This window comes from Heterodontus francisci, chromosome 1 (assembly GCF_036365525.1).
Source record: "Heterodontus francisci isolate sHetFra1 chromosome 1, sHetFra1.hap1, whole genome shotgun sequence".
Taxonomy (NCBI): Eukaryota; Metazoa; Chordata; class Chondrichthyes; order Heterodontiformes; family Heterodontidae; genus Heterodontus; species Heterodontus francisci.
Genome location: NC_090371.1, coordinates 128,404,371 through 128,427,191, shown reverse-complemented (window position 1 = coordinate 128,427,191; position 22,821 = coordinate 128,404,371). Strand labels below are relative to the sequence as shown.

Below are 22,821 nucleotides of genomic sequence, written 5' to 3'. Positions count from 1 at the left end.
TGGCTGAGAGTGTGATGGAGGCAGATTCCATCGAGGCCCTAAAAAGAGAACTGGATAATTGTCTGAAGATAAAAACTTTGCAAGGCTACGGGGAAAAGGCGGGGGAGTGGGACTAAGTGAGCTGTTCGAAATGGCCTCCTTCTATGCTGTAACCATTCTATGATTCTTTTCAATCTTTCCTCATAGCTAAAATGTTCCATTTCTGGCAACATCATTGTAAATCTCCTCTCTATCCTGTCTAGTGCAATGACATCCATTCTGTGATGTGGTGACCAGAACTGTATGCAGTACACAGAACTGTGGCTTAACTAGTGTTTTACAGACAGTCGAGAGTTTTCCCCCTGATTTTCCGCACTCTGTCAAATGCTGCCTTGATGCCGAGGGCAGTCACTCTCACCTCTTCTCTGAAATTGCAATCTTTTGTCCAAGTTTGAACTGAGGCCGTAATGATGTTGGGACCCAAGTGGTCCTGGCAGAACCCAAACTGAGAATTGGTGAGCAGGTTTTTGGTGAGTAGATGCTGCTTGATAGCATTCTCGACTATCACTTTGCTGATTATTGAGAGTCGACTGATGGGACAGTGTTACGATCAGGTGAGATGGGGTCACAAGGCTCCCCTCTTTTCCTCCTCCTTGTTTAACTGCAACATGTCTATTCTTAAAACATTGGATGTGCTTACCACTTCAGTGAATGTTTCACCGTTTACCTTTGTTGTGATCATAAAAGAACCAATCGTACAGGTTTTCTTGAGTTTAAACAAGAAAGAGGTGAGTCTATTGTACTTAAAAAAAAAACAACTAAACCTGATCTAGATAAAATAATAAAATTACACTACACTTTCACTCACACACGCACAAGAATCATACACACAAATAGAGTACAGAGTGATAAGAAATAGTTTGGTTTGGATTAGAGTCCAGAACAAGTAAAATTTAATGTACAGTCTGTGGTGTCAGGTAATTCCGTGTCTTCCGGCTGAAGTTGTGATCTTGAAGTCTTTGGTTGGTAGAAGTGCACTTTGTGGCTGGCCCACCTGGCTCAGGGTTTTCTTGGAGACAGAATTGTAGGTGGCTTTCTTCCCATGGAGTCTCTGTCTGTAGCAATCTGTAAGCTTGGATGGTCCACCGTCGCAGATGGTTTTCAAACTTGCGATGTTATCTGGAGAAAGAGAGAGAGACACACGCAGCCCCACTGGGGTTCTGCCTGGCTAGCACTTGAAGCCTGTCTGCTTCAAAGTCTCAGGAGCTTGTTTGCTGTGTGTAATAAAACTCCCAATTTTACTCCGACTGTTGCATAGTCCTCTCAATCCCCTTTGTTTTTAATGAGGTCCAAAGTCTAAAACCCAAACCTCTCTCAGGTGGTATTGTCAGTGTTCATCCCCTGGAGGGATGGCTCCACTCATGAATGCCTCAAGATGGCATTGAATGTCCCGCTAACGAGGGTGATATGCATATTCTGCTCAGTTAGCCAAAGCATTGTCCTGGATGGGATTCTTGTTAGACTTGTGTCTCCAATTCCATGTCCTCGAATGTGAGGTATTTCAGATGCAGATCATGGTGGCCATCTTGGCTGCCAACTCTTTAAAAGTTGATCCCAGCATTTCTTTTTAAAGTTTAATGTCGGTTTCCAACTGATGAATTAAAAAATCCTCATTTAGCATAGCATGTTTTCTTGACAGGCAGTAATTGGCAGGTTGGATTGTCCTGCTTTTTGTGGTCAGGACGCACCTGGGCAATTTTCTAATTTGTCATGTAGATGTCAGTGTTGTAGCTTTTCTGAAACAACTTGGCTAGAGACATGGCTAGTTCTGGAACACAAGTCTGCAGCACAATAGACAGGATGTTGTCAGGGCCCCATAGCCTTTGCTTTATCCACTGCGATTAGCAGTTTCTTGATATCCTGTAGAGTGAATCTAATTGGCTGAAGTCTGGCATCTGTGATGCTGGGGCCTCAGGAAGGGGCCAAGATGGATCATCCACTCGGCACTTCTGACTGAAGTTGGTTGCAAACACTTGTCTTTTGCACTGACGTGCTGGTTCTGCCATTATTGAGAATGAGGATGTTTGTGGAGTCTCCTCCTTCCTGTTAGTTATTTAATTGTACGCCACTATTCACAACTAGATGTAACAGGACTACAGAACTTTGATTTGATCCGATGGTTGTGGATTGCTATGCTCTATAGTATGCTGCTTGCGCTTAGCATGCATGTAGTTCTGTATTGTAGCTTCACCAGATTGGCACCTCATTTTTAGGTAAACCACAGAGAACAAAGAACAGTACAGCACAGGAACAGGCCATTCAGCCCTCCAAGCCTGCACCGATCTTGATGCCTGCCTAAACTAAAACCTTCTGCACTTCCGGGGACCGTATCCCTCTATTCCCATCCTATTCATGTATTTGTCAACATGCCTCTTAAACATCGCTATTGTACCTGCTTCCACCACCTCCCCCGGCAGCAAGTTCCAGGCACTCACCACCCTCTGTGTAAAGAACTTGCCTCGCACATCCCCTCTAAACTTTGCCCCTCTCACCTTAAACTTATGTCCCCTAGTAACTGACTCTTCCACCCTGGGAAAAAGCTTCTGACTATCCACTCTGTCCATGCCGCTCATAACTTTGTAAACCTCTATCATGTCGCCCCTCCACCTCCGTCATTCCAGTGAAAACAATCTGAGTTTATCCAACCTCTCCTCATAGCTAATGCCCTCCAGACCAGGCAACATCCTGGTAAACCGCTTCTGTACCCTCTCGAAAGCCTCCACGTCCTTCTGGTAGTGTGGTGACCAGAATTGCATGCAATATTCTAAGTGTGGCCGAACTAAAGTTCTGTACAGCTGCAGCATGACTTGCCAATTTGTATACTCTATGCCCCGACCGATGAAGGCAAGCATGCCGTATGCCTTCTTGACTACCGTATCCACCTGCATTGCCACTTTAAGTGACCTGTGGACCTGTACGCCCAGATCTCTCTGCCTGTCAATACTCCTAAGGGTTCTGCCATTTACTGTATACTGCCCACCTGCATTAGACCTTCCAAATTGCATTACCTCACATTTGTCTGGATTAAACTTGGGCGGATTTCTCCACCCAAGTCTCCAACCGATCTATATCCTGCTGTATCCTCTGACAATCCTCAACACTATCCGCAACTCCACCAACCTTTGTGTCGTCCGCAAACTTACTTATCAGACCAGCTACATTTTCCTCCAAATCATTTATATATATATATATTACAAACAGCAAAGGTCCCAGCACTGATCCCTGCGGAACACCACTAGTCACATCCCTCCATTCAGAAAAGCACCCTTCCACTGCTACCCTCTGGCTTCTATGACCGAACCAGTTCTGTATCCATCTTGCCAGCTCACCTCTGATCCCGTGTGACTTCACCTTTTGTACCAGTCTGCCATGAGGGACCTTGTCAAAGGCTTTACTGAAGTCCATATAGATAACATCCACTGCCTTTCCTTCATCAATCATCTTTATCACTTCCTCAAAAAACTCAATCAAATTAGTGAGACATGACCTCCCCTTCACAAAACAATGCTGCCTCTCGCTAATAGGTTTGTTTGTTTCCAAATGGGAGTAAATCCTGTCCTGAAGAATCCTCTCTAATAATTTCCCTACCGCTGACGTAAGGCTCACCGGCCTATAATTTCCTGGATTATCCTTGCTACCCTTCTTAAACAAAGGAACAACATTGGCTATTCTCCAGTCCTCTTGGGACCTCACCTGTAGCCAATGAGGATGCAAAGATTTCTGTCAAGGCCCCAGCAATTTCTTCCCTTGCCTCCCTCAGTATTCTGGGGTAGATCCCATCAGGCCCTGGGGACCTATCTACCTTAATGCTTTGCAAGACACCCAACACCACCTCCTTTTTGATAATGAGATGACTGAGACTATCTACACTCCCTTCCCAAGGCTCATCATCCACCAAGTCCTTCTCTTTGGTGAATACTGATGCAAAGTACTCATTTAGTACCTCGCCCATTTCCTCTGGCTCCACACGTAGATTCCCTTCTCTGTCCTTGAGTGGGCCAACCCTTTCCCTGGTTACCCTCTTGCTCTTTATATACATATAAAAAGCCTTGGGATTTTCCTTCATTCTGTTTGCCAATGACTTTTCATAGCCCCTTTTAGCCCTCCTGACTCCTTGCTTAAGTTCCTTCCTACTGTCTTTATATTCCTCAAGAGATTCATCTGTTCCTAGCCTTCCAGCCCTTACGAATGCTTCCTTTTTCTTTTTGACTGGGCCAAGGTTCCCGAAACTTGCCAAACTTATCCTTCTTCCTCACAGGAACATGCTGGTCCTGGATTCTAATCAACTGACATTTGAAAGACTCCCACATGTCAGATGTTGATTTACCCTCAAACAGCTGCCCTCAATCTAAATTCTTCAGTTCCTGCCTAATATTGTTATAATTAGCCTTCCCCCAATTTAACACCTTCACCCGAGGACTACTCTTATCCTTATCCACAAGTACCTTAAAACTTATGGAATTATGGTCACTGTTCCTGAAATGCTCCCCTACTGAAACTTCGACCACCTGGCCGGGCGCATTCCCCAATACCAGGTCCAGTACAGCCCCATCCTAGTTGGACTATCTTCATATTGTTTCAAGAAGCCCTCCTGGATGCTCCTTACAAATTCTGCCCCATCCAAGCCCCTAGCACTAAGTGAGTCCTTGTCAATATAGGGGAAGTTAAAATCACCCACCACTAAAACCCTGTTACCTTTACATCTTTCCAAAATCTGTCTACATATCTGCTCCTCTACCTCCCGCTGGCTGTTGGGAAGCCTGTAGAAAACCCCCAACATCGTGACTGCACCCTTCCTATTCTGAGCTTCACCCATATTGCCTCGCTGCACGACGCCTCCGAGGTGTCCTCCCGTAGTACAGCTGTGATATTCTCCTTAACAAGTAATGCAACACCCCCACCCCTTTTACATCCCCCTCTATCCCGCCTGAAGCTTCTAAATCCTGGAACATTTAGCTGCCAATCCTGTCCTTCCCTCAACCTCATGCTGCTCCTGGAATGCTCTTCTACACTCCTCATTGAACCAGGGTTGGTCCCCTGGCTTGATGGTACATGTAGACTGAGGGATATGCAGGGCCACGAGATTACAGAGTAAAGTGGAATAAAATTCTGCCATTGATGGCCCATAGCGTCTCATGGATGTCCAGTTTTGAGCCGCTAGATCTGTTCTAAAACTGTCTCATTTAGCACAGTGGTAGTGCCACACAACACGATAGAGGGTGTCCTTAGTGTGAAGACGGGGCTTTGTCTCCCCGAGAGCTCTGTAGGGGTCCCTCATGCCAATATTTTCATAGGTACCTCTATGATAAGTAGGTTGGTGAGGAAAAGGATAAGTGGATTTTTCTCACATGTTGGTTCTGTCACCAGCTGTTGCAGGCCCAGTCTGGCAGATATGTCATAGAGTCGAGCTAGTTTAAATGCTCTCCCATAGCATCAGCAAACCTCCCTAACACAGTATTGGTCCCGACCCTGTTGTGGTCCTACCTCCCCAGAATGGATCCCGATATCCCAGAAATCTAAAGCCCTCCTCCCTGCACCATCTGTCCAGCCACGCATTCATTCACGCAATCCTCCAATTTCTGTACTCAATACCACATGGCACCAGGAGTAATCCACTGGTTACTACCTTTTGAGGTCTTATTAATTTCTTTCCTAGCTGTCTAAAATCTGCCTGCAGGACCTCATCTCCCTTTCTACCTATGTAATTGGTTCTGATATACACCATGACCTCTGGTTGTTCACCCTCTCCCCTCAGAATGTTATGCAGCTACTCAATGACATCCTTGACCTTGGTACCAGGGAAGCAACATACAATGGTGGAATCATGTCTGGTTGCAGAAATGCCTGTTACCCTAACTATTGAATCCCCTAACACTATTGCTTTCCCAATCTTCCTCCTTCCACCACCACCACCCCCTCCCCCCCCCCCCCCCCCCCCCCCCACCGACTTACAGCTGAACTATACATGGTGTCATGGACTTGGCTCTGCCTGTACTCTCCAGAGGAACCATTTCCCTCACCAGTATTCAGAACTGAATATCAGTTAGAGAGCTAGATGCTCTCAAGAGATTCCTGCACTACCTGTCAGGTCTTCCTTCTCTGTCTTGAGGTCACCCATTCGCTCTCTGCTTTCACACTCTTAAGCTGCGGGGTGACCACCTCCAGATACATCCTATCCACTAAACTCTGTCTCGCGGGTGCACTGCAGAGATGCCAACTGCCATTCAAACTCCAAAACCTGGAGCTAGAGCTCCTCCAGCTGATGACACCTCCTGCACATGTGGTTGCGCAGGACAGAAGAAGTGTCCTGCAGTTCACACATGAAACAGGATGTACATTCCATGGGACTGAAGTGCCTGCCATGCCTCTATTTATTAGATGATTAACTTAACAGAAATAAATGTAAGACTTTTTAAATAAAGACGTTCACCAGCTATCCAGTAATCAGCTGCTTCACTTGTGCTGATGTCACTTTAGGTTTATATCATCTCGCTCCCTGACACTGGCTCTCCCGCAGGTCCATTCTCCGGCCTTCCTTTATCTCTGGCCACTCCTGACCCTTCCACAAGTAGTCTCTTGGGCCTATCTTTATTTCTGTTTGTTCCTCACACTCACCTACAGGTCCACACTCAGGTCTCCCTTTAACTCTGGCTGTCGCTCTTGCTCTCGGGCAGGTCCGCTCTCAGTTGTCCTTTATCTCTGACCACTCATCTCCCCCTCCCTGTTGGACTTGAGGAAATGACAATGGAGCCATAGCAGAAAAAAAGAACCAGGATAGGCAAGACTGGAGATTTTGCTGGGGCTATAGGTAGCAAAGCTGGAGACAAGAAAGTCGTTGAATTAATCAACAGCTGCAGAAGCATCGTAGCAAATGCATGTCCAAAGACTAGGCAGTTAGGAGCTTGAAAATGTCTTTGTAGGCGACTTGGAAAGAGTTTTTTTTCCAGGTATGGGCATAGAAGGAAATGGGTTTGAGATGGGGTATGGGTATGTGGGTGGAGAGCGATAGAGGGAAGTGGTCCCACATGGCCTTTTCAGGAATCAAGACCATGTGAGTAAAGAAGCCACTTAAGATGGCAAGGTTGAGAGGGTAGCCATGAATATTGGTAGAAGAGTTTATATAGAGCGAAGGATTTAGGCGGGTGCAGCTGGGCAGTGAGTTTAGAGGAGAGAGGCCAAGAGATTGAAATCAGCAGTATCTTAAAACAGAGAGAGCGATTTAGCACTGCTCATTGGGCTTGAATAGACAAGGGTGGCATTTGCATCTTTAAAATGTTGTCATTGAGTGGGACTTCCAGTCCAACGCAATTGTTTTGGCTGCTTGTAGTAGTACCAACCAATGATGGCATCTGATTTTACCATTCAAGTGATTAATCCAATTGCTGCAGGGTGGCTACACTGTCCTGCTAATGTGATCTGTGCTGTCAGGTAGAGTTGTGATAATGTTAGTATTGAATTCCCCCCTCCAACTCTCACAGAATAAGTCTGTATGAGGAAAAATTGTGCTTTGTCCACCTGTGAGTTTATTCATTGCACATGAATTGGACATGTTGGGACAAAGTCCCAGAGAGACAAATTCCATTCAGCAAGGCTGCTCCATTGAACAAGGATTTCTGTTTAATAAAAGCAAAATACTGCGGATGCTGGAAATCTGAAATAAAAACAAGAAATGCTGGAATCACTCAGCAGTTCCGAAGAAAGGTCACTGACCCGAAACATTAACTCTGCTTCTCTTTCCACAGATGCTGCCAGACCTGCTGAGTGATTCCAGCATTTCTTGTTTTTATTAAGGATTTCTCTTTGCTGGTCTTGGAGATTGAGCACTTTTGAACAGAGTAGCATTGTAAACAGATTAGTAAATGAAACCTTGGAAAAACTGAGGGAAATCTTTAGGCATTTGCATATCAGTTATTAGTCTTAATTGGTAGTAAATTATGTTGCATTTGGAAGATGAAAGAAGTACTTTTATGTCTTTTTTCAATGTATAAAAAGTTAATTTTAAAGATCAGTAATCTTTTCCTGTTGGAGTGAAGTAACAGTTATTTTGTATTCATGTGAAAATGTGAAGCTTATCTAAATAATTTTAATGTACTTTTATGTCAATAAAGGTAAGAATACCTTCAGTCAGCAATAATCCAAGGAAATCCCTGGAGGAGATAAAGATGATGTTTCATAGATTTTCAGTATCTCATGTGAGCCCGTCCTCTTTATCAAGTGGAAAAGATTCATCTACAGAAATTCCAAGTACCTTTGCTAACAGACTCTTAAATAGAGTGAAGCCAGCTTCACCCAGTGCGCTTAAGGTACAAAATGAAGCAGCTGCTGGATCAGCCAAGAAAATCAAAGCCACTGGTGGTCAAACTCCAGCTGAGGAAAGCGTTCAGAGTGTGTCAGAAGAGCTTGATGAAACTGCAGGCAGTTCACCCAGAGGTCCGGGTATATCTGCAGAAGAATGCAGTACTTCTAAATTGCGTTATGAAGCTGAGAGCCCAGATGAAGCTGCGCTGGTACATGCAGCTCGAGCCTATAAGTGCACTTTATTATCTAAGACTTCTAATCAAGTCACTGTGGAGCTTAACAAAGTAGGGCGATTACATTTTCAACTCTTGCATATCTTACCATTTGACTCAATTAGAAAGAGGATGTCTGTGGTAGTCCGACATCCGCTGACTAATAAAGTAGTTGTTTATACAAAAGGGGCCGATTCAGTCATGATGGATCTTTTGGACACTTCTACTAAAGGTACGTGGAGGGTTGCAGTATTTGCATTTGGCTGTCTGTTAACTCTGGGAATTCTGGATGTCTTTATGAATGCTTTGAAACTTAAACAATATCTGTTATAAAACAGGAGAAAAAAAACTTTTAAAAATACATAAAAACAATTCCTCTCTTCCCGTCTTTTGCGCATCATAATCTAATCAAGAAGAATGCAGCAACTAACCAGTCTGAGTCCTGACTCTGGATCACATTTCCCAGATGTTACAGATGGGTGCTCACTACATACACAGCTCCTGTTAATGCAAACCAGTCTCAAACAGAACTTTTATATACAAGTAAGGTGAATTTCAAGGGAATGAGAAGTTAATTAACCATAGTAAACTGGGCTGAGCTGTTGATGGATAAGTCTACAGACAAATAGGAAGGAGTCGTCAAAGAAATACTTGGTACAATACAAAACCCATATGTTTGCAGAACTATGTACTGCTAGGAGGCAAATGCTCCACTTGTGTAATTAAGTAACTGTGGTCAAGAAATGAGGTGAGAGACAGTGTCAAGCTAAAAGTAATGATTTACACAAATGTAAGGATAAGTGGAAATCCAGCAGACAGGGAGAGCTATAAAACCAACAAAGGGATAAAACTGAAGAAATAAGAGGAGCAAAAAGGGAATATAAAAAAAAAACTTGCAATTGATATATTGAGAGAACGACAATGGCCCATTAAGGACAGATGCAGGTGAGACTAATGGACAATGGAAAACAGTAGTATTGTTAAATGAGTACTTGGCATCCGTTTTCACAGTGGAGGAAGAGAACAGAATACCAGCTGTGGAAGGGAATCTAAAAATAAGTCATGGTGAGGAAGTTAGTGGATTTAATAAAAAATGGTAATGGAAAAAATAATAAGGCTTTTAAGATAGGCAGATCTCCAGAACCTCATGGTTTCCACCCCAGAGTATTAAAAGAAATAGGTGAGGAAATTGCATACATGTTACTTAGAATTTTCCAAAGCACTCTGTATTCAGGAAATGTGCCTTTGGATTGGAAAATTACAATATCACTCCATTATTTAAAAAAGGAGGGAGGGAGAAACCAGCAAACTGCAGACCTGTCAGTTTAACACAAGTTTTGTTTTATTCATTCATGGGATGTGGACATTGCTGACAAGGCCAGCATTTATTGCTCATCCCTAATTTCCTTTGTAAAGATGGTGGTGAGCAGCCTTCTTGACCACTGCAGTCCTTGTAGTGTCAAAAAATTAGAGTGCTGTTAGGGAGGGGGTTCCAGGAAAAGTGATGGAATGGTGATATATTTCCAAGTCAGGATGGTAGGAACATAGGAACAGGAGTAGGCCATTCAGCCCATCGATCCTACCTTGCTATTCCATACGATCATGGCTGGTCATGACTTCAATGCCTTTTTCCCACACTATCCACGTATCCCTTTGTCATTTGTATTTAGAAATCTGTCAATCTCTGCTTTAAATATACTCAATGACTGAGCTTCCACAGCCCTCTAGGGTAGAGAATTCCAAAGATTCACAACCCTCTGAGTAAAGAAATTTCTCCTAATCTCTGTCTTAAGTGGCTTTCCCCTTATTTTGAAATTGTGTCCCCTGGTTCTAGACTCCCCACCAGGGGAAACATTTTACCTGCATCTACCCTGTCTATCCCTTTAAGTATTTTGTAGGTTTCAATGAGATCACGTCTCATTCTTCGAAACTCTAGAGAAAACAGGCCCAGTTTCCCCAATCTCTCTTAGTAGGACAGTCCTGCCATCCCGGGAACAAGTCTGGTGAACCTTCGTTGCACTCCCTCGATGGCAATAATATCCTGCCTAAGGTAAGGGGACCAAAACTGCACACAGTACTCCAGGTGCGGTCTAACCAAGATTGTATACAATTGAAGCAAGATTTCACTACTCCTGTACTCAAATCATCTTGTGCCTTCTTAATTGCTTGCTGCACCTGCATGTTGGCTTTCAGTGACTTATTGACGAGGACACCCAGGTCCCTTTGTACATCTGCACTTTCTAATCTCTTGCCATTGAAGAAATACTCTACACCTCTGTTCCTCCTACCAAAATGGATAACCTCACACTTTTCCATATTATATTCCATCTGCCACGTTCTTGCCCACTCACTAAGTCTGTCCAAATCCCCTTGAAGCTGCTTTGCATCTTCCTCAAAACACACATTCCCTAGTTTTGTGTCATCCGCGAACTTGGAAATATTGCATTTGGTCCGCATAGCCAAATCATTGATATATATTGTGAACAGCTGGGGCCCCAGCAATGATCCCTGCAGTACCTCACTAGTCACAGCCTGCCAACGTGACAATGACCCGTTTATTCCTACTCTCTGCTTTATGCCTGTTATCCAATCCTTAATCCATGCCAGTATATTACCTCCTATCCCATGCGCTTTAATTTTGCTAACCAACCTCCAGTGGGGGACTTTATCAAAAGCCTTCTGAAAATCCGAGTATACCACATCCACCCCTTTATCAATTCTGTTAGTAATATCCTCAAAAAACTCCAACAGGTTCATCAAACTTGATTTCCCATTCATAAATACATGTTGGTATGCCCAATAGGATCGTGTGTCCAAGTGTCCATTCATCACATCCTTTAGAATAGATTCTAGTATTTTCCCAGCGACTGATGTAAGGCTAACAGGTCTGTAATTTCCCATTTTCTCTCCCTCCCTTCTTAAATAGTGGGGTGACATTTGCTACCCTCCAATCTGCAAGAACTATTCCAGAATCTATAGAATTTTGGAAGCTAATCACCAGTGCATCCACGATCTCCATAGCTACCTCTTTCAACACTCTGGGATGTAGAATATCAGATCCTGGGGACTTATCAACCTTCAGCCCCATTAATTTCTCCAATACAACCTTCTTACTAAAACTAATTTCCTTCAATTCCACATTTTCCCTAATCCCTTGGATCTCTAATTCTGGGAGATTTCAGACACAAAGTAATCATTTAGCTTCTCTGCCATTTCTCTATTCCCCATTGTAAATTCTTCTGACTCTGCCTGTAATGGACCCACATTTGTCTTAACCAAAAGTTTCCTTTTTATGTACCTTTGGAAGCTTTTGCAGTCTATTTTTATGTTTTTTGCTAGCTTACATTTATATTCTATTCACCCTTTCTTTATCAGCTTCTTAATAGGTGGGAAAGCATGTTGTGATAAGGACACAAAGAATCTGCAAAGGGATAGAGATAGGTTAAGTGAGTGGGCAAAAACTTGGCAAATGGAGTTCAATGAGGGAAAGTGTGAGGCAATTCACTTTGGCAGGAAGAATAAAAAGGCAGATTATTATTTAGATGGAGAAAGACTACAAGTACTGTAGTACAGAGGAATCTGGGTGTTCTTGTACATGAAACACAAAGTTAGCATGCAGGTGCAGCAAGTAATTAGGAAGGCAAATGGAATTTTGGCCTTTATTGTTAGGGGGTTAGAGTTTAAAAATAGGGAAGTCTTGTTACAACTGTACAGGGTGTTGGTAAGGCCGCACCTGGAGTTGTGCGTACAGTTTTGGTCCCCATATTTAAGGAAGGATATACTAGCATTGGAGGCCCTTGTTGTTCGAGATGGTAGAGGTCACGGGTTTGGAAGGTGCTGCCAAAGGAGATTGGCAAGTTGGTGCTGTGCATCTTGTAGATGGTACACGTTATAGCCGCTGTGTGTCAGTGGTGGAACGAGTGAATGCTTAAGGTGGTGGTTGAGGTGCCAATCAAGTGGGCTGGTTTGTCCAGGACTGTGTTGGAGCTACATTCATCCAGGAGTATTCCATCACACTCCTGACTTGTGTCTTGTCGATGGTTGACAGGCTTTTGGAGAGTCAGGAGGTGAGTTACTCGCCACAGAATTTCCACCCTCTGACCTGATCTTATAGCCACAATGTTAATGTGGATTTTCCAGTTAAGTTTCTGGTCAGTGATAGCCTCCAGGATGTTGATGTGGGACCCAAGCCTGAATTTTGCCCAGGCCTTGCTTGCATGCAGGCATGGACTACTTCACTATCTGAGGAGTTACAAATGGTACTGAACATTAGCAATCATTAGCAAACATCCCCACGTCTGGCCTTATGATGGAGGGATGGTCATTGATAAAACAGCTGAAGATGGTTGGGCCTAGGACACTGCCCTAAGAAACTCCTGCAGTGATGACCTGGGGCTGAGATGATTGGCCTCCAATAACCACAACCATCTTCCTTTGTCCTAGTTCAGTACCATTCGCGACTCCTCAGATTCTGAAGCAGTCCGTGTAGAAATGCAGTAAGACCTGGACAGTATCCAGGCTTGAGCTGATATGTGGCAAGTAACATTTGTGCCACACAAGTGCCAGGCAATGACCATCTCCAACAAGAGAGAATCTAACCATCTCCCCTTGACGCATTACAATCCCTGTATCCCCCACTATCAACATCCTAGGGGCTACCATTGACCAGAAACTGAACTGGAGTAGCCATATAAATACCGTGGCTACAAGAGAAGGTCAGAGGCTTGGAATCCTGCAGCGAGTAACTCACCTCCTGACTCTCCAAAGCCTGTCCACAATCTACAAGGCGCAAGTCAGGCGTGTGATGGCATACTCCACTTGCCTGGATGGGTGCAGCTCCAACAACACTCAAGAAGCTCGACACGATCCAGGCCAAAGCAGCCCGCTTGAGTGGCACCCCATCCACAAACATTCACTCTCTTCGTCACCGATGCACAGTGGCAGCAGTGTGTACCATCTACAAGATGCACTGCAGCAACGCACCAAGACTCCTTAGACAGCACCTTACAGACCCGTGACCTCTACCACATAGAAGGATAAGGGCAGCAGATGTATGGAAACACCACCACCTGCAAGTTCCCCTCCAAACCACACATCATCCTAACTTGGAACTATATCGCCGTTCCTTCACTGTCGCTGTGCGAAAATCCTGGAACTCCCTTCCTAACAGCACTGTGAGTATATCTACCCCACATGGTGTGCAGCAGTTCAAGAAGGCAGCTCACCACCACCTTCTCAAGGGCAATTAGGGATGGGCAATAAATGCTGGCCGAGCGAGCGATGCCCACATCCCAGGAACGAATTTTTTAAAAAGTTGAAACTCCAATTAGCGAAGAGTTTTTCCCCTGATTTCCATTGACGTCAATTTTATTAGGGCTCCTTGATGTCGCACTCAGTCAAGTGCTGCCTTGATGTGGTCCACGACAGTCACTCTCGCCTCACCTCTTGAATTCTGCTCTTTTGTCCATATTTGGACCAAGGCTGTAATGAGGTCAGGAGCCATGTGGCCTTGGCAAATCCCAAACTGAGCATCGGTGAGCATAAGCAGGTTATTGCTGAGTAGCAGTTTGACGACACCTTCCATCATTTTGCTGATGATTGAGAGTTGCCTGGGGCAGTAATTGTCCAGATTGGATTTGTCTTGCTTTTTTGGGCAGGACATCCCTGGGAAATTTTCCACTTTGTCTGATAGATGTCAGTGTTGTAGCTTGTAGTTGAGGGAAAATTACAGGAATCTGTCATCAGAGACAGAGTGACTGAGCTGATCAAAGAGACTGAGCATGGATTTGTGTAAAGTACAACTAACCTAGTTGAATATTTTGAGGACGTCAGTAGCCTGGTGGACAGGAAAGTGTCTATATGGACTTCCAAAAGGCATTTAATCAGGTTCTGCACTGTAGATCATCAGCAAAGATAAGACCATGCAGAATTGGTGGTGACCTTATAACATGGGTTGATAATTGGTTGCAAGGTAGGAGACGGAAAGTAGAGATAATGGATTTGGGTGTGAATTTGCTTCACATAGCCCCACTTATTTTGGTGCTACAAAGGCCTTGCCCTGCTCGTGTGGCCCGTGCCGCCAGCCACTTCCAGGGCAGCTTCCTTTAAGGATGAGGGCGCACGCAGGTCCCTTTCACACGACAGAAGATTGATTCACGCTATCCTGTCATCACACTGCTCAGTCAGCTGAAGTGATGCCAGGATCCCAAAATTAGACAATGCATGTGAAGGCAGCCTTCTCATTGTTCACTCAAGAAAAGAACAAGTGCCAAGCTGCAAGATGGGCCCTGCACTAGCATTATTTAAAGGGCCAGGCACCCTAGATGCAGCTAATTTATTGGTGCTTTTTCTGATGCAAAGTGTTGGAAGTACTCTGGTGTGTTTTTGGTGTTGTTCTGGTGAGTTCTTTGATTTTCCAGAGAGCATTGCTGCATCTTCATGGCAGGGTACGTGGGGGTACCGGCCAGAGGTGTAGGTGGCCTGTGCACACACAGGCTACAACAGGTAAGGGGGCAGCAGTGGCAATGCTTCCGAGTCTAAAGCATGACTGGGAGATGGAGCAGAGACTCCACGCCATACCCTCTGCCAAGTTGGAGCCAGACTCCTCCCTGTTCCTTGACAGGAGGTTATCTGGAAGGACAGCCAATGCACCCAACATCTTGGTATGCATGCCCATTCAGTGTTATCCTGTATGCCACCCTATTGAAGCCCTCAACTGAGTCCTCTGCAGCAGTACTCACCTGCCACCTTGCCCTCTGGTGAACTGGCACACAAACCATCCTTTATGCTGGCCTAGCTGCAGGCCACTCGTGCCTGAATGATTCACCACATGTTGATCCCAACTCTATCCCACGATACGGTGCAGTACGTGAGCTGGTGGCTGCAAGTGTTAGATCAAGTGACAGAGCCTCTTCATTTGTGCTGTGTTGGTGCTCTCTTTCTTCCTACTGGAGCTCCTGTGGCTGGGTAGGTGATAGTCCTTGGGTGTCTGGAAACAGGAACTCAGAAGGGGAAGATTGGTCTGGTGGGGCCGAAAGCAAAAGGCCTATAGTCACACCACCTGCAGCTTGCTCATCATGCCAGATGGCAGGATGAGGGGGTGCTGGGAGTTTGAGGAGGGCCATAAGGCAGGAACATATTTGCATCCTCAATGTTCTGAGTGACATCAGATGTCATGGGCCCCATTGCAGCCAGCACCATGATGCAGACAACCATCTCCTCCATCGACCTCAGGAGATGTAGGTGTACTTTCCCCCAGCCAGTTCTGCTCTGCTCCCTTCTATTGTTTGCCATCTTGCAGAATGCCAGTGGTTATGTGTTTGCCATAGCTGAATAGCTGTAAGTAAGCGTAGGCAGTGAAAGATGGTGTGAGGCGTGAGGATGGCAGTATTGGTAGATGTGAGGGTGAGATGGAGTATCTAAATGTGAAGCATGGGTCCTGAGTACCAGGGAGTGCTGTTGAGTGAGTGATGGGGGTGTAGTGATCTGAGCAGCGTGAGAGGTTGTGGTGGGTAGGATATGCCATGTGAAGATGCATTCACTGACGTTGACCACCCATATGAGGTCATTTATACTTCTTGTGGCACAGCTACCAAGTCATTGGGTCCAGACTCTGGGAGTTAACCTTCCTGGCCACCTGCTCCCACTCCCTTCTGAGGGTGGTCCTTGAGGATCTCCTAGCCCCCTGTAGACCATGGTGTTTCTCCTCCTGCCCAGCTGCACCACCTATGCCTGTAGCACAGCATCCGTCACTCTGGAATCCTCTGTCTGTCCTGTTGTTCATTTTGCAATAATTTACATTGCAGCAGTATTTTTGTGCAGCTTCCCTTTAAGGCACAGCCTGTAAGATGAGCATGCTGGCTGTGCCACATGATCAGCAAACAATGCTGCCAGGACCCTCTTTTCTGCATGGAGGCCACAGGCAGCTTGAAGGACAGAGATGCAGCATTGGGCCAACACTACAATCATGCACTTGAGGTGGATGCTCGAACTGCACGGGCACTGGCAGGTCACGAATTACAACTCCTGCACCCAAAAAACTAGGACAGCCCAATTTTTAGCCCAAAGGGGTCATTTCATAATTAGCAGCATTTGTTGAGTGACGTTCCCCAGGAATCTGTATTGGGACTTCAGCTTTTCACTGTATCTATTATTCCGTAGATGAAGGAATATAGAGTTGTATATCCAAGTTCTCATGTAACTAAGTTGGGAGGTAATTTGTGTAGGTGGGAGGAGGAAGTTACAAAAGGACATAGACACACTAAGTAACTGGGTGAAACCATGCCAGTTGGTGTTCTATGTGTGGAAGTGTGAGGTCATCCACTTAGGATCCAAGAAAGACAAATTTAATAATTTCATAATAGATACTAAGAGCTTTGGAGGAACAAAGAGATTTTAGGTGTCTATGTGCAAAGGCCATTAAAGCTTGTGCGCAGGCACAAAAAGGCTAATGGAATATTGGCCTTTCTTGCAAGGAGGTTGGAATACAAAAGTGAGGAAATTATGTTTCAGTTGTACAGAGCTCGGTCAGACCCCATCTTGTGTATAACGTTCAGTTTTGGGCACCGAACCTCAGGAATGATATATTAGCCTCGGTGTGGCTACAGCTCAGATTCACCAGAATTAGACCACGGCTTAAAGAATTAACTTATGAGAACAGATTCCATAAACTTGATTTGCATTCAGGAGAATTTAGAAGGTTGAGCGGTGACCTATTCAAAGTCTTTAAATGATAAAGGGATTCAGTAGGGTAGATCAGTGTAGGGTAGTGTCAGCTTTAGCTCAGTTGGTAACACTCTTGTCTCTGAGCCAGAAGGTTGTGGGCTTAAGTCCAACTCCAGGACTTGAGCACAAAAATCAAGTCTGACACTCCAATGCACTACTGAGGAAGTGCTGCACAGTTGAATGTGCTGTCTTTTGTATGAGACATTAAGCAGAGGCCCCATCTATTCTCTTAGGTGGGCATAAAAGGTTCCATGGCACTTTTTTGAAGAAGAGCAGGGGAGTTGTCCCCAGTGTCTTGGCCAATATTTATCCTTCAATCAACATCACAAAAACAGATTATCCGGTCAAAATCACATTACTGTCTGTGGGAGTTTGCTGTGCACAAATTGGCTGCCACGTTTCCTATACTTCAAAAATTCCTTCATTGGCTGTAAAGGAATTGGGGACATCCTGTGATCATGAAAGGTGCTGTTTAAATGCACATCTTTCTATTTTTTCGAGCAAGAGAAACTATTTCTGCTGGTGGGGAAATTGAGGGGGTATAATGTTAAAATTAATGATAGGCCATTTATAGGTCAAATCAGGAAGCACTTTTTCACAGAAATGGTAGTGAGAATCTGGAACTCTCTTCCCAAAACCCATTTGAAGTGAACTCATTGAAATTTTAAAGTTTGTTATGAAGGAAATAGGCAAGATTGATGCAGGCAAATTGTTGACTGTAATGAAAGGTTGAAATCCTAGGCAGCCCAGGTTAAAAATGACAAAGTTAACAATAAGAAAGGAATCTAGTGGAACTTTTCCAACCAATGAGTAATAGAGTTGTAGAACAAGCAAGGGAAAACCATTGCAGCAGGCCAATAAGTGGGTTAAAAAGGTACTTGGATTTGGAAAAAGAAGAATTGAGAGATATGGTGAAAAGGCAGGCAAATGGAATTGATATATGAAAGAGGGACTAGTTTATTTGAGTCCAGTGTTCCTATTCCTAAAAATTCTAATGATTGACATTTAATACAAAAATCTTAATCTCTTGTGCAGAATTGGTATGCCATTATACAATTTGGTTATGCAAGTCTCATTTTCTGATACATTCTTTAAACTTATAACCCACTCCATTCTTGGAAGTACGACAGAGAGGCCTTGAGTCCACCGCTGATCCCCAAAGACATTGACCCTGCCCCATAATTACAGAGTTGGGCCATTCACATAATCGGGGCAAAGTTGTCCACTGCTGGAGCCTGCAAGAACATATCAGTGGAACCTGCCCTCATCCATTCTTGAAATGAGTGATAGCCATTCGACCATAGGTTCCAATCTAGAGGCTTGGCCCTTCACAGGCTGAAGAAACAGAAGTGATTTAAGTCTTCTGCAGAGGCAGCCATTTTCAGGCTAAGCAAAGGAAACTGATCCCCTCTGAGACCGATTGCCCTTGTCTTCAGTGCTTGTGGGCACCTTTCCAAAAGCCTCAATGAAACATTTAGCCAGTCCACAGGGTAGAAATAGGACACAACCTCCCCATGCACGAACTCTTGACGTTGGAGATGTGGAGATGTGACTGGAAGATCTCAACCCCACATCCCTCCTCTGCCCCCCGCCCCGCACCCCCCATTGTAAAACTGCAGGATCTAAGCAACAGAGCAGAACCAGGTTCCACTTACTGATCCAAAGAGCTGCTGTATCTCCATCTTCACCAAACAAATAGATTTTTTGGCTTCTGGTTTCAATTACACGTTAATTATAAGCTTTATGTGCTGCCAGCTGCTCCCAATATTTTAGTACGTAATTACTGACATGAAGTGAACATCATTTTACTTTGCAAACTATCTGTAGCTAAGGTTCTTGGTCTTGGCCACATCAATGAAAAACCTTGAAAGTTTATCATATGTCAAGTGGTGTGTTTGATTCATAAGAAATGTCAGTTATGAGTAAAACAAGTGAGTTTGTGGGATATCACACCCTTTATTATCCATGGCACAAGTAATAAAGGAGTTGGGAGCATTCATAGTGTCAGCTGTCATGGAAGCCAGGAAGGAAAGTTGGTGGTTAGAAGTTCAGGGTCAAAGGAGCTTGAATGTAACAGTTCAATAGGATGGTACTTACCACCTCAGTAGGCGGGAAAGAATGGTGGGCTTAGTACATAGCCTACAGTGCCCAGCATTTTAAAGGGTAACAGTTGTTCCTGTGATATACTATCGCCTTCATGGTACACATAAGATTGCAAGTTTCATTGAATGGGATCCTCTGTCTGCTTATGGAAACTGGCAATATGATGTGAGCATGTAAAATGTCAGGAGAAAGCCTGAATTGTAATAATGTTTATGGAGGATACCTGATCAGATGTGGGATATGATATGTATCACACAAATCTGCTGGCAATTTACCATTAACAAGGCCATGAGTGCATTATGGTCAAACCAGGAGTGGGGCTGTATATTGTATCTCGCAGACTTTCATTTAATACTAAAGTAATAAATGTTTGATGTAAAATTGTAATTGTGAACGATATTGATGCACAGATTGCAGAATGGTTTTGTTATTTCACTGTCTTTCTTTTACCCACAGACCATTTTCAGTGGTTACATGGGTCATGTTTAATTGTACGTGAAATGGAATGGAATATGGTTTCTGTCATACAGGATAGTTTGCAGGCCTTTGAGCTGGTTCTCAGTTGACTCATGTTTATCTTGCAGGCCACAGGGAACAGAAGGTCATTCAGGAAAGAACTCAGAATTATTTAGACTATTATGCCAAAGTGGGTCTCCGTACTCTATGCATTGCTAAGAAGGTATGAAAGAAAGAACAAGCATGACAAATGTTGTAGATACAACACCACATAATTTTGTTTTGTTACAAGGCAGTAACACATCAGGGAATGGAGATGCAAAAGCAATGCTCAGGGTTTATCAAGATTATTTGAATTTGTTACTGATTTGAATGCATCTGTTTTACAGTATATTTACAGAAATATTGTGTGATTTGTTACCTCTTTCTGTGTTTTAATTTAGCGTTTTTGGTTTATTTGGCAATGGTGATGGCCAACAGGGGAGAGTGAGCTCCTGCTTGTATATGACTTGATTACTGCAGAATAAAATGAGCTAGAATACAATATAGAATTCTAAATTATACGTTCATTTTAATGATTGGAGTTAATTTTAGTAACTACACTCCAGTAGAGGAAGAAAATAACTGCTTTGAGGCCTCCTCCATTTCACTCTGAGGCAGCTGCTCAAAGGTACTTAAATGTTTTCAGTCACCACTTTTCTTACAGTCTTCCTGAGCACAATTAGGCAGCTGAAATACGGGCCTTAAGGGAGCTTGTATAGGAATCTGTGTTCTAATGCATCTTGGCCCCTAGCATTCATCATATTTGCATGCAATCAATTTTATGTATGTTGCTTAGTGTTATATAAATCTTGTCACGTAACTTCAGATTCAACAAAACAAAAGCTTATGTTCTGAATTCTCAACCTGCATTGATGCCCAGCTTCACTGCAAAAGCATGGAATGCTATTTTCATTGTCTCTTTCCTATACACCATGAATGCTGTGCTAACCCTTTATTCTTGTGTAGGAGAGTAAAACAGTCTGCTGATTTGCTACGTCCATTTCCTACTACTGGCATAGACCAATTTCACCACCAGTTTGTTTGTTAGTCCTATTTACCATAAAAAGGTTTAAAACAAGTGTATTAAACATTATGGGCACAACGTTCATTAGTGTAGCGCAACTTCTAGCAGCATTACAAAAGCCTACTGGTAGAGTTGTAATGTGAGCAATGCCACTTCCCGTGCAGCTGGATTGACGCACGCAGCTGCATCCCCTGCATGCGTCCAAAATCACTGAACACAATCATGACATCACTGCATCAACGGGTCAATGCAATGCCAGGTTACCAAAACTGGTCAACAAATGTGCAGGCAGTGTCTTCTTTATTCACTCCTGAAACAACAAAGTGTTATGAAGCAAGATGGGCCCTGTTCAGGGAGCTATTTAAAGGGCTAGTCAATAAGTTTCAGCTGAGGTGCTTTTGATTTAATTGCACTCGGGCAAAGTTGGTGGTAGCAGTGTGGTGAGTTACTGGAGGAATTTGGACATTTTGCTGACCACAGAAAGGCAGAAAATAATATTGTCTTGCATAGGTATGGGGGCAGTAGTTGCAGTGCCACTTGCTCAGCAGCATCAACAGGATGTGCAGCAGAGGAGACTAGAGAGCGGAACTTCTGCAAGGAAGGAGGAGAAGGAGGCCTCTCGTTAGAAGGCCCTGAAAGAGACTGTCAGGGGCACCACTCCTACCTTGCAATGAGGAACAAGCAATGCCTTCAGAGGCTTTGCTTCGCTAAGGAAGTAGTGACGGAGACATGCTGCCTCGTTCACAATGACCTAAAGCCTCATACCAGGGTGAGGACGGCCCTCCCAGTGGCTGTGAAAATCACCATCGCCTTTTCTTTCTGTGTAGTGGGATCCTGCCAGGCGGGAGCAGGCAACATCAGCAATATGTTGCAGTGTGCCATCCACCAACATATCAGGGAGGTGACAGATACGCTCTACAGGAGGCGAGGAGAATTCATCCTCTTCTTCCAGAGGAGGGAAGACCAGGATGAAAGGGCATGTGGGTTTGCCATGATAGTGGGCTCCCTGATGGTGCAGTATGCCATCAGCTGCATGCACCTGGTTCTGTGGAGCCCCCAACATCAACAGGGACCAATCCCACAACCGCAAGAGCTACCACTCTGTCGAGGTGCAGTTGATGTGCGACCACACAAAAAAATTCATTTCAGTGAATGCATGCTATCCTGGCATCACCCACAAAGCTTTTATCCTGTGACGGTCAGCAATTCCCACCATGTTCGAGCCTCTAAAATGCACCATGGAACGGCTACACGGCCATAAGGCTTATGATCGCCTTCTGCCATCCCACCACAAGAGGTCAGAGGGCCTTCAATGAAAGCCATGGAGCCACCTGTAACACCATGGAGCAAGCCATCGGTCTCCTAAAGTAGAGGTTTCACTGCTTAGATTGCTTGGAGGATCTCTGCAGTACAAGAGGGTTTCCATGTTTGTGATGCTGTGCTAACCTCCTCCACAACTTAGCAATTATGAGCCACATTAGGCTGACTGGCCTGTAATCGCTGGGTTTATCCCTCGCTCCTTTTTTGATCAGGGGTATAATATTTGCAATCCTCAAGTGCTCAAGTACTAAGGATCGAAGGAGAGTTGGAAGATTGGGGCCAGCATCTCTGTAATTTCCACTCTTGATTCAGTAGCCTAGGATGCATCCCATCCAGACCACTGACTGTCCTACTTTGAGGACTGTCATTAAGTATCTCCTCTTGATCTATTTTTATCCAATCCAATATTGCTGTTACCTCCTTTCCTGTGTCATTGGCATCACTCTGTTCTCTAGTGAAGACAATTGATACTAAGTGGCACACTAGGACTGAGACATCAACTAAGCAGATTTAGCACAGAGGAAGAACTAAATGCCATCTGCTTGATTGTGTGCCTTCCTGATTCCTTATTGATGTCTTAGTTTGGAGCTATTGCTGCTGTTG

At 44.3% G+C, this 22,821-nt stretch overlaps 1 protein-coding gene across 2 annotated transcripts in view; it reads left to right on the top strand.

Annotated features, from left to right (window-relative positions):
* The window catches only part of LOC137372279 (phospholipid-transporting ATPase VD-like), a 307,708-nt gene that overhangs the window by 222,827 nt on the left and 62,060 nt on the right, over window positions 1–22,821 (top strand). For both annotated transcript variants that reach the window (XM_068036018.1, XM_068036029.1), the window contains exons 12-13: window positions 8,148–8,781; window positions 19,961–20,055. In XM_068036018.1, coding sequence (XP_067892119.1) covers window positions 8,148–8,781; window positions 19,961–20,055 — 729 coding nt within the window. The remainder of the gene's footprint in view (window positions 1–8,147; window positions 8,782–19,960; window positions 20,056–22,821) is intronic.